This window comes from Mus pahari, chromosome 2 (genome assembly GCF_900095145.1).
Source record: "Mus pahari chromosome 2, PAHARI_EIJ_v1.1, whole genome shotgun sequence".
Classification (NCBI taxonomy): Eukaryota; Metazoa; Chordata; class Mammalia; order Rodentia; family Muridae; genus Mus; species Mus pahari.
Window position 1 is genome coordinate 104,591,790 of NC_034591.1, and position 12,006 is coordinate 104,603,795.

Below are 12,006 nucleotides of genomic sequence, written 5' to 3' on the forward strand. Positions count from 1 at the left end.
CTCACGTCCTGACTGGAGACTGGGTACCACTTCCTTTATGTACCTGCCATGAAAATTCTCCGTCTTATTTATACCAATGTGCTATGATGACTCAATGCAGTACTGAGAAGCATGAGAAAATAATTCACACAAACATTGAGAGAAGTTGGCTAGATTGACAGAGTCATAAACAAAATATATGTACAAGTTTGTCTTTGTCCAGTCACTCCATAGTTGCTAGTTCACTGTTGTTGCTGTTGCTGCTGCTGCTGGTGGTGATGGTGATGATACTTGACCATCCAGATAGTTAACAGCATATCTTCCACACATTATTTGATTGATCTCCCAATAATTCTAACAAGGTTTCTTAAGTATTACCTTTATCTTCTGAAAGTCTTATCTCAGGTCTGTGCAGATGACTTTGTCAAAGCTAGGCCTCAGATTTTCTCAAGCCAGAATTCTAAATGCCAAGCTAAGAAGGTGAGTTATCATATGGGATGAGACTTTCATAAGTCTGTGGGGTCCCTAGAGCTCACAGTTGGTCAACCTCTATTTCTTGAGTGTCCAGGCGGCACCCCTGATGTGCAAGTCTTCACTTGCGCTGAAGAGCAGAAATGTGGTGATATCTCCAAGGTCACCTTCATTTTGAAAGAGCAGCAAGTCTCAATTCCCAGGACCATGACCAGGCCCAGAGTCAGGCACCAGTGGCTAAGAAATCTTTCTCCCAGTCTTACCAGTGAGGGAACTTCATCAAATAGGCTGATTGGGATGAAAACACCAGTGTTTGGGAGCTGGTGGGAACGGGACGTGGAGGTGCTGTGTTTACCTTCGGGATCTATGCTCCATAAACACAGAGGCATGACAGGGCACAGGAGCTGAGAGATGAAGCAACAGCATCCTTTAACCTGCACGCTGTCCCTCCCCTTCCTCACCTCCTTTTCCCCTGCAGGGAGTAGACCATGAATGGGGGAATCATGTTCCCATGAACTCAAACTTCCCTCTACTTATGACTCAGAACCCCAAATTCCCTATGCAAATTGCACCCAGCGTCCAAGTGGCTCCTCCCCTAAGCCCATGCTCCAGAGAAGTCCCCTCCCCCACTGTCTGTGTGTAAAGCCCTAGGCCTTAGAACTGACCATAGGTTGGAGGTGGTGCTCAGAACTTAGCCATGGGTCCTGGAGTATCCACTCATGTTTTTGATTCCCCTCAGTGGGAATTCTGAGGTAAGTAGAGAAGGACTACAGCAGATCTGGGAACCTCTTCCATACTCTTGCTCCCAGCTTGCTAATGCTAGACAAAAACAAAAACCCAAGAGTACTACCAGAGGTGAACTAGGCCCACACAGAGCCCCTTGTTTCACCCTAAGCACGGACAGGAGAGTCCTACATAGCCTGCTTTGCCTTCTCTTTGGCAACACCCTTTTCCAGACACTCCGAACCATATTTCCTTGCTATAATCCCCACTGTACGTCCTCAAAGGACTTTTACTGGTGTCTAGTCTTTGCAAAAATTAGATATTCAGTGAACCCTGACCACTAGTGACAGTATCTCAGGTCTCCATTTCAGAAACTCCACACTTCAGTGGTCCTTGAATAGCGTGTCTAAGTGGTTGTCTCTTTCCTCTGCCTTCCACAGAAAACCAAGTCTGGGGCTGCTGTGTGCACCCGGGCACTGTGGTACCATTTTGCTTATTTCAGTCGGATGCAGTCCACCTCCTCAGTGGCAGGCATCCCTGTGGTCCTGAGGTCGAGGTCAGCGCTGGCCTTGCTCCCGCTGGGAGAGGCCCTCCACTGGAGCCGCAGGATCCTCTTGAGGTACTTACTGGTGTTATTCCTGACAGTCACAAAGCACAGCGTATTGATCATGCTGTTGCTCATGGCGATGCACTCCACCACATAGAAGGCGGTGAGGTAGTGCTTCTCCTTCACAAACACGGAGGGGAAGAAGTCACGCACGATAGTGAAACCGTAGAAGGGAGCCCAGCACAGCACATAGGCAGAGAGGACGCACACGAGCCCCAGCACAGTCCTGCGGCGACAGCGCAGCCTCCGGCGGATCTGCTCTGTCTGGACGCCTGGCACCGCCTTGAACCAGAGCTCCCGGGACACCCTGGCGTAGCACAAGGTCATGGCGACTACAGGGCCCACGAACTCGAGGCCGAAAACCAAAAGGAAATAGGACCTGTAGTAGAACTGCTGATCCACCGGCCAGATCTGACCGCAGAAGATCTTCTCCTGTCTCTCCACGATGACCAACACGGTCTCAGTGGTGAAGTAGGCGGCTGGAATGGCGATGAGGATGGATACAGACCACACCAGGAAGATCAGGCCAGCGGCTGTTTGACACTTCATCCGCGGTCTCAGCGGGTGCACAATGGCCAGATACCTGGGTAAGAACAGAAAAGGAGTCAACCCGGAAGGAACCTGCCTGTGAGAATTTCCCTCTGAGAACACTATGCAGCAGTACGGAATGTTACCTGAGGGTGATGCCCAGGGCTAGGGCTCTGCAGCAAACCTCAACTCCATCTCTAACTCCTTCTCTCATCTCACCTTTCTCATCTGCCCAAGTATTTAGATGGCTTAAGGATTACATGAGATAATGAATACCATATTCCTAGCTAAGTTTTAATCTGACAAATAACTGGGAGGAAAACGGTGGAAATTCCTTTTAAATGTGGTAATTATACTTCTCATAGGTCTCTGGCCAGGCACTGGTCCGTCATGTCCCCTGAAGCCTGCAAAGTTCAAAGTTAAGTAACCCTGACAGTTCCACCTTGAACAGTCAATGGGAAAAGCGTCTTTTCCAACCCAAGCGTGGGCCAAATGTTTGTTTTCATTCCATGTTTCAGCAAGCATTGTTCTGCACACAGAGAGGGAGAATATATTTACCTCATTTTCCACGTGGAAAGATACAGGCTGTTAAGAGATGAGGAAACTTTCTCAAGGTTGTATGCCACAAGACCCTTGACAGAAAGCATTTAGACCCTATCTCACAGAGCTGATGTGAAAATCAATTAGTGTGCATGGGGCTTTTTTTTTTTTTTTTTTAAACCACAGCGCATCAGGCAATGCTGGAGGCTGCCTTTGTTCTCTCCCAGAGAACCCACACTGTTAAAACAGTGGTCCAGGAAGCAGAGAGCACTTTGTGGGGTGTGAGTCTCCCGCGTGGTATGAGGGCGCCCTCCCAGAGTGCACACACACTTGTGCAGAGAGCTCCAGCTTCCGGGAAGGCTCTGCACAGCTGGCAGGGTTGAGAGAAGGACAGGGTGAGGTGGAAAGGTCTGGCCAGCACTGGAGACAAACGCTTGTGTGTCCAGAGCTGCTCCAGGCCCAGTGGGTGGCAATGTGACAGGGCCCCGAAGGAAAGCCAGGCCGGCTCTCTTCCCTTGGTAAATACCCCCTTGAAGTCATCTTTCTTGGGATTTTGATCTGAAGAGAGATCCCTTCTTGTGTTCTTCTGATTTAATTTCACACACAATCACCCACACTGGGGGAACCTGGAGGGTCATTAGGGTGAGACCCCTGTCCTCTTGAGCTCCAGAAGTTTAAAGAAGCTGGATAGGGCATGTTTACCCTCCAGACACCCCAGATGGCCACTGGCTGGCCACCAGCATACATCCCTGGAACTCCAGGCAACTCCTTAGTGCTGAAAAACTGGGACAGGGTTATGTGCATGGTTGGCATCACACATGCATGGGCCCTTTATAGCAGCCATGATGTTGGCTGGGGCGTAGTCCAATGGTAGAGAACTGGTCTAGCATGCAGAGGTTCTAGGTTCATATCACATCAATACAGAGAGAGAGAGAGAGAGAGAGAGAGAGAGACTGAGTTGTGATTAAAATACTCTGAAAAAGCAACCTAAGGAAGGAAGAGTTTATCCTGCCTCACAGTTTAAGGTGACAGTCATGTTTTTGAAGTGACATGGCAGGAAAGACAAGGCAGTAGGCACTTGAAGCAGTCATCCGATCCACAGCCAATAGAGCGATGAATGCCGGTACTCAGACTGCATTAGTCATGTTATACAGGCTAAGATCCTCCCCCTGGCAATGATCGCACCCACAGTTGACAGTGACCACCCCTAAGACATGCACCAACAGGCAGAGGGCAGAAAACCGTTCCAGAGATTTCCATTGGCCTTCGAGCTGGGACTCTACATCAGTAAGAAGTTTACAAGTGCAAGCCAATGCTTTCATTTAGGTAATTGCAACCTTCCTGAAGGACTAAGATGGCAAGGATGCCCATTGGATGGAGAGGCAAATGCTACCCACATTTCCAGCAGGAACGAACATGCTCCCTTCACCTGACCTTTCCTGACCCCCGGTTCCTGACCGTCACCAAATCTTAGCAACCCTTCTCTCTGCCACAGTCTTGTTTTCTACCTGCACTGTTCCTTGAAGCAGTCAGACCATTGGCAGCCCCTCTTCTCTCTCTATGAACAATGAACATGGCTTCACGTGCTCTGTGTCCATCCACGCAAAGCCAAGAGGTCCGCAGCGGATGTATGATAACCGAGGGCTAGGTGCTTCAGCAGAGTGTGGGACTCCATGCCCATCCCCGCCTAAGGTCTACCATGACAATGTTTGTAGCAGCTTCTAGGCTGCTCAGAGCATGGATAGCAAACCCCAGCCCATGAACTCATCAGGGTCATCTGTGTTTTCAGAGCCTGGGTGACATGATTCAGCACCGTCGGACACAGACCCTGGCTGTTTTCCTCCGCACCCTAGGCCAGCGAAAAGGAGTCTCCCAGCAGTTTGCAAGCAGCAGACCAAGCTACCTACACCTCAAGGACAGCGCACTGTTTCCACATCCAAAAGGGACCGGAGAGGCCCTGCCCCAGGGCTGGGGTGGAGGTGAGACTGAGACCTTCCGGCAGCGTCTCGCTGACTTCTTTGGGTTGTCCTCCTCTGGTGAATGTTTATATCTTCTGAAATATGACCCCAGCCTTTCTGAGCACTATTCTGAAGATTCTGTCCCTGAGTCACATGCTTCCCCAAGGTTCTGCAGTGGCAGGAGCATTCTCACTTCCTGGCTTCCTCAAACACTGGGCCCACCTCTGAGGAAACCTCTCCTCCCTTTTGTTGATCATGTTCATTAGATTCTCCCTCCTCTGAGCTGCCTCCTTTACCCACTACACTGGCCTCCAAACTACACTGAGAAGGTAACCCTTGCTTACTATTTTACCATCTCCCCATTGTCTGGAGAGACCTCATCTATGCCTTTCTCACATTGCTGTCGGCGTGTTTGGGGCACCTAGTTTTAACAACTAATAGCACTTTACCCTGTCAATGGTTTGATACTAGGTGAACAGAAACATTCACTGTTAGAAAGACCACAATCATTTTTGGGAAAGGGGACTGAGATGTGTTTTACTTAGCCTGAACCTGCGGTGAGTTGTAGTGCTAAGCAATTGAAGGCTGGGAATGCAGTGGGGGGTGGGGCAGGTTAGAGCTGAGCATGGCAGAAGGTGTGGCCCAGCAGGTATGCTGCTTTGGACAGGACATTTCACTTCGGTCCTCCACTTGCAAAGTTTGGAATACGTATCAGCTGTTACAACAACAAAAAAAAAAAAAAAAAAAANTGTGTGTGTGTGTGTGTGTGTGTGTGTGTGTGTGTGTGTGTGTGTGTGTGTGTTTTCGAGACAGGGTTTCTCTACATAGCCCTAGCTATCCTGGAACTCACTTTGTAGACCAGGCTGGCCTCGAACTCAAAGCCTTCTCTCTGTTCCTGGAACTCGGCAGGCTTGTGCCTGCCTCCAGGCTTTTGTGCTTGTAGGTCCCTTTATCCAAGACACTACTTCCTCTCAGTCCTCATGCTGTGAACCCTCTGCTTCACTCCTGGGTCACCCAATGTCTCCTGGGAGACACCTCTCCTGATCTGCCTAGCCCTCCTACTTGGGCATTTCTGGTGTTTCTACTGGTGCGATTGTGTTTTGTATTTCTCGCTTCTGAAATTACCTGCAGTGGTTCTTTTCTCCATCCCTTTGCTAGAGCTTCCTCAGGAGCTAGCTGTTTTATCTTGCTTACCACCGTATCCCCAGCCTTCAGAATAGTACCTGACACTGAGTAGACACTCTTCGCAGACACTCGAAAGAATGTATGTGTACTTGAGTGACTGAAAGGAAGGATGGATCTGACAGGGGCAGATGGGCAGAGTGAAGAGACACTGAAATCAGACTGCCGAAAGTAGAGGAGGCTGGGACTACGCAGCCAAGTGAACCTTTGCAGGGACAAGAGTGGCCAGGAGAGTTGGCCAAATGCTCTAGGATGGAGAGACCGGCAAGGATGAGAGACTTCCCAGCCTTGATGCCTAGGGGGATAGTGAAAGCAAGAACTGTTCTATGAAGCAACAATTCATAGCCTGTTTCTTAGCCTTACATTATGATTTGCACATCATAAAACAACTCTTAACCCACTGGAAACACCCCAGTTTATTCAGGTTTGCTGTCACTCATGGTCTTTTAATATTAATTTAAGAGCCATGATAGCCACTCCTTATTCAGTACTTACTCTGACCTCTCGTTGTTCTGAACAGGCATGGCAGCACATGCCTGTGACCCAAGCACTCAGAGCATGGGGCAGGACTGTGGGTTCAAAGCCCTCCTGAGCTTTTCAATGAGACCCAGTCTCAAAATATCAAGATAGAGAAAGAAATACCTTATATTGTAGGTATGACTGCATTCTACTGCAAAGCAACCCAGGACATTAGATTCTCTTATTGCCCTCAAAGCCTGTGACAAAAAGAGGGCCGATAACCCAGAGGTGGCCCCACAGTAAGTGGAGGGCACCAAGAGATTCCAGTCAAGCACACACTAACTATTCCTGCAGAAATTTCACTAAACAAGGGCATTTTAACAACAATGTATATATTTTTTTATACACTGGGTAAAAATTTAGTTGCCCCAAGCTAAGAAAAATTAAACCTGATAAGTCATTGGGTTTTGAACAGCACCCGAGACAAAAAAAAAAAAAGACTCCTGGGGCACAAAACTGTAGGTGATAGCAACACAGTTAAATAAAAACCATTCAGGGCAAAGATTAACAAATATCAGTTTAAACAACAGGAACTTACTGTGCTGGGTCAGTCAGTCACCTAAGACTGAGGAAGGTCTGGGCCAGTAGCTGGGTCTTTTCTCCCACATCTGTGTGCAGATTCCCAACCAGAAGCCCTCTCTGAGCACCAATAGCTCTTCCCAGGGCAAAGCATGACCTGATCCATCTCTCTCAGTGTCTTGTTTGCACCTTGCAGACACACACACACACACACACACACACACACACACACACACACCGTGTTTCAAAGCAGCTGGTGCGAAAGTGGAATGTATGCTTGAGCTGTATTGAGAATACTGGTCCTGTGTTCTGGCTGATCAATATCAGTGTTAATCGTACCCCAGTATTCCTTGGCTTATCCTGGATTCTTTCCCCCCACAGTAGTTGGCCCCCCTCAGTGGTGAATGAATCTCACGCAGGGACAGGGCAGACTCCCATCGATCCCACTTCCAGTAGCCAAGAACATCTCCCAAGTAAAGCTTCGTCTGTCAGGAATGTGAGAGCCCAGGAAAGGAGCCCATATATATTTTGTCCTGTCCCCGGGCTAAGGGACAAGGCAGCATTTCCATTTTCAGAGGAGGTCAGAGAGCGGCAAAGCTGCAGGAGGCTGCCCTGGGCAGCTCTGAAAGTCACTTGGGAAGCAGGTCCCTTGACTGACTGTACCCTCCACTAGACTGACTTATGTTCCTTGACTATGTGGCCCAGTGCCCCAGGGTCAGCGACTTACACTGAGGACCTCAACATACCCGCTGTGGTGCCAGACCAAGGTCCTGCCAGCTGCTGACTCTCCGACATCTTCTCTGGGGAAAGGAGGCAGGAGCTCTGCTCCTCGGTGGTCGCAAAGCCAGGCTCTTTGGTGTCCCTTTCCTTCAAAGCTGACCTTTCTCAGGTCATCCTACCCCAGCTGTATTCCAGCAAACTTGCTCCCTTGCTGTGACTCTGAGCCCAAGTCAGACACCCCAGGGCCCCGAGGCCATGGAACAAGGAGAGCCTGTGCTTTAGGCTCCCTGGATGATGAGAATAGCAAACTGTTCATGTCAAGGAACAGGGGAAGCCTGACTAGCCCCTCGGGGAAGCTGTTCATGGACCATAACAAGGTACTTTGTACCTAGAGTCAAAAGCACAAAGGAGCTTGCAAAGGTTCCCTAAAATCATGGTGATCCTGGCACATTAGCACAAGTGGATGCAAAATGAAACATCTAGGAATTAGAAAGGCATGCAGACTTGGTCTGCCAGGGATGGCTGATATCCATGGGGGGCCTCCCCTTTTTGGAGGAAGAGTAGATGGGGGTGGGGTGGGGGAGGACTGGGAGAAGAGGAGGGAGGAGAAACGGTGGTCAGGTTGGAAAGCTAATTAATTTAAAAAAGAAAGACATGCAGGGGTTACTCTCCCAGTCTCTCTCCCCATCACTAGAGCAGATCTTGTAGCATGATGGGGGGGGGGGGTGAGGGGATTAAGACACCATTAACAAAAGTCAGCAAATACATGCTCTCTTCCTGCCCCACCCTCACCCCACCTTTTTATTCAAACCAACTCCTTCAATTTTATTTAAGTTAGTTAGTACTGGGAGAAGAAGGTCTAGATGAGTTAGGAAATTCCCTCCAGATTCTCACGGTCCTGCAAGAAGTAACTCCTTATAACTTAGTCTTAACCCCCAACACTTCCTCCTACCTGTCTAAGTTGAGATTGGGCACATCTAGGAGAACATCCACAGAGAGTGATCAAAGACTTCCCTATTGCCCAACTTCAGGCTTCAGCTGCCTCCAGCCCTGACCACCGCTAGATGTCCAGTTAGTAGGCTTTTGAGTCCCCACGGTTCCCATTTATGGGTAATACAGTCACACGTCATCAGCACGCAACTTCAGAAAGGGAGGGGCAAAGCCAACACCCCCTTCTCTCTGTTTGTCTTCGTGGTACCCACTCACCTGTCAATGGCAATGGCCAGTAGGGCGTTAGTGGAGACATAGAGGGAGACGGTGCGCAAGTAGTTGACAGAGGCGCACAGGACATGGCCATGCTCCCAGGAGAGCTGGCGCACCACATAGTAGTCCATCTCAAAGGGGCAGCACACGATGGCCACGAGGAAGTCCGAAATGGCCAGGTTGGCAATAAGCAGGTTGGTGAGGTTGCGGAGCTTTTTGTAGCGGACCAGGGCAGTGATAAAGACGAAGTTGCCAATGCCACACACCAGCATGATACCCACCAAAGCCATGCCAATGACAATCTTGGCAGCAAAGAAAGTTCGAGAATTGGTCACATCTTCCTCTGCATCCAGGGGCATGTCATAGTCACCGTAGCTGAAAGTGAATGGTAACAGGCCGGTTTGGGCTTCATGGCCATCGAGTGCAGAAAAGAAGTCGGTGAACGTGTCTGTGGTATTCTCACCCACAGCCCTGACAGTGGTCTCCATCTGGGCAGGTGCACACCCCTGGAGCAGTCCCACTGGCGTCCGCAAGGTTGATGACTCCTCTCTGCAGGCACTTGGCTCTCCCTCAGTGAGTCAGATCTTCCCAGCCAGCATCCATTGGGGCCAGTATCTGAGTTCCATTTTCAACCTTCGAAAGACATACACAAAATCGGCTACACGTTGGAGAGAACCTTGGATGAGTTTAAAATCATCCTGAAACCTATGCAGACCCATTAGCCACCTGCTCACAGCACACACAGATAATGGAGTGGAAGAAAGGGCCAGTGAGAGAGCCCGGGAGAAGGCAAACCACGTATCCACTCAGCTGGGGAAGGCTGGAGGGCCGTGAAGACAGGTTCCAGCTCCATTTATTTCCACTCCAATGGAAACCAAAAAGCTATGCTCTACCTCAAGCTGCAAGGGTGAGAGGCGGAACAGAGAGGAGGCCTGTCCTAAACCCCAATCCCTGTCGAAACGCTTGGCCTTTGTCCTTGTGGACAGCCCCATTCTGAGGTAACAATCGCTGCTTCCCACAGCTGGAAAAAGGACTCGTCTTGGGGTTCAGCATAGCACAACTGCAAATTCACAGAGCTCTGAACACAGAGAACTGAACCTGGAGCCTCTGTTTACAGAGCCCTCCTACTGGAGGGCTTCTGCAAGCTTCCCGTGTCCCTGTCAAAAATCTGCTGTGGCTCTATAAGCTTGGCACACTATGTACCAAGGCTCATCCTAGTCAAAGGGCACAGTCACAAGCTGTCACTTAACCCAGAGGGTTAGAAGGGAAACCTGAGAGCAAAACCCCTCGGTGAGAGGCGTGTCCTCGGGTTAACAGCTTAAACACGCAGGGTTTTAACATCCTCCAGGAAGGATCGATACTGTCTGTAAAGATCAGAGCTGTTGGAGAGGCAGTGTTATGCTCCAGAACCACACAAGTCAGTCCTGGGGCCTCTAGGCCAGCTGTAAGAAAAGGAAGGAATCCGGACTAAAGACCAGCATCCCGCAGAGCAGGGATGAGGAGAGGGTCTGTCAGAAGTGAATCTTCCCTCCTGACTTTTTCCTTACACCTCTCCCAAGGCATCAGACCAGGGAACTGGATATGGGAGAAGATTGGGGTCTGAAGAACACCCTAAATGTCAGAAGGAAATAAAATTGTCCAATCTGAGATCCTGGAAAAGGGAGAAAGTAAGTTGCCCCCAAGATTCCCCCCAAAAGCCTGCTGCCCAGGGATGAGGGGACAGGGCTGAAGTCCCTCTGCACCCCAGGAGGTTCGTCCCACCTGAGCCCTCTCACAGTTCTTCCGTGGGCTTTGCCCTTCTCTCCTGGGCAACTCAGCCCCCAGCTCTGCTGCCATTAGGTAAGAGGCAGAAGGCAGAGCTGAGAGGCCAGCAGACCCTGCCCGGAGCCCAGGCTCATCCCTTCTGAGGGGTACCTCTATAGGCATGCTGCTAGCTCAGCTCAAAGTTAGGATTTAAAGAAACCGTCCAGAATCGCCTAGGAGAGAGAGACGGTTGGAGGACTTGCCCCCTGGTCTTACCTGGAACTGTTCTCGCCCGAAGGACCCTCTTCATTCACCTAAGGCTGTAAGTGGGGGGCAGTCTAGGCACCGTCCACCCTCTACACGTGGTTCTCAGAGCGTCTCCGGGGCTGTCGGTACCTGCGGACCAGGGTGAGGATCTCAGACGCTCCTCCGGAACTCTGCAGCAAGGGCTAGGAGCCCCTCTGTCTTCTGAGGGTCTTTCCGTGCTCGGGTGGCAGCTGGGTTCCTACTACTTCGGCGGACGGACACACTGAGCAGAGGCTAGGGCCAGCCAGCCCCGCCCACAGCACGCTGTCTCCGCCCCGCCCCGATGTTCCCGCCCATATTCAGTGATCTCCCTCCTGTGGCCGCAGTCTCTGCACCTTCCTCTCCCTTTCTGTTCCCATCTTTCACTCTCTATCCCACACTCCGGGGACAGGTCCCTAAGTCGAGTGGAACTGAGGCTGCTGAGGTGTCAGGATGCAGAATGTGTGGCTCCGTGTGTCGTCTGAGCACCAACTCTAAGGCGACCCTGCATGGCGTGACCAGGCTGTGCCTGTCTTGAGCACCTGGCACCTCGGGTTCACTGGCCCATTGCCGCCCTAGTAGGCGGACTGGTCACGGGAGCTTGGCGCCTTCAAAGGACAGAGAATCCCTTTCCCTGCTGCTCTCCCTGGCTGGGAGCGCTCAGACCTCACCCCTGGGTTTATCTCTGCAGCCCTCAGCTGAGGGCATTGTCTGCTGCCTGGCCTCTGTGGTAAGTGCTTAGGGCTTTCCGGAGAGTGGATGCAGGAAGGAAGCCTCTATGCCATGTCTGCTCAGCAGCGTGACCAGGTTTCCAAATGTAAAATAGGAATCACCACGCAACCAGCAATCCCACCTAAAATACACGACTGAAAAAAAAAAATTGAGAGCGGGAATTTAGGTATGTGTCCACCGATCCCCACAGCAGCTCTAGTTACTGTTACCAAAGGGCAGAAACAACACAATGTCAATAAACTGATACAAGGAAAACAAAGGACTGTGTGCATATCTTTGCAGTTTACTAAGCCTCCA

The 12,006-nt window shown here is 50.5% G+C and overlaps 1 protein-coding gene across 1 annotated transcript; it reads right to left on the reverse strand.

Moving 5' to 3' along the window:
• Positions 1 to 329: 329 nt before the first annotated feature.
• On the reverse strand, positions 330 to 9,437 carry Prokr1 (prokineticin receptor 1). Its single transcript, XM_021191307.1, has 2 exons — positions 8,953 to 9,437; positions 330 to 2,363 (listed from the first exon to the last, which is right to left on the reverse strand). The coding sequence occupies exons 1-2, from the start codon at positions 9,435 to 9,437 to the stop codon at positions 1,667 to 1,669; spliced, it is 1,182 nt and encodes a 393-aa protein (XP_021046966.1). The 3' UTR covers positions 330 to 1,666.
• Between the last annotated feature and the right edge of the window lie 2,569 nt (positions 9,438 to 12,006).

Bases quoted from the DNA above. Each gene is read 5' to 3' on its own strand.
- Prokr1 (XM_021191307.1), bottom strand. From the start codon at position 9,437: ATGGAGACCACTGTCAGGGCTGTGGGTGAGAATACCACAGACACGTTC. The intron at 2,364-8,952 runs GTGAGTGGGTAC...GTTCTTACCCAG, and splicing joins CTGGCCATTGCCATTGACAG to GTATCTGGCCATTGTGCACC.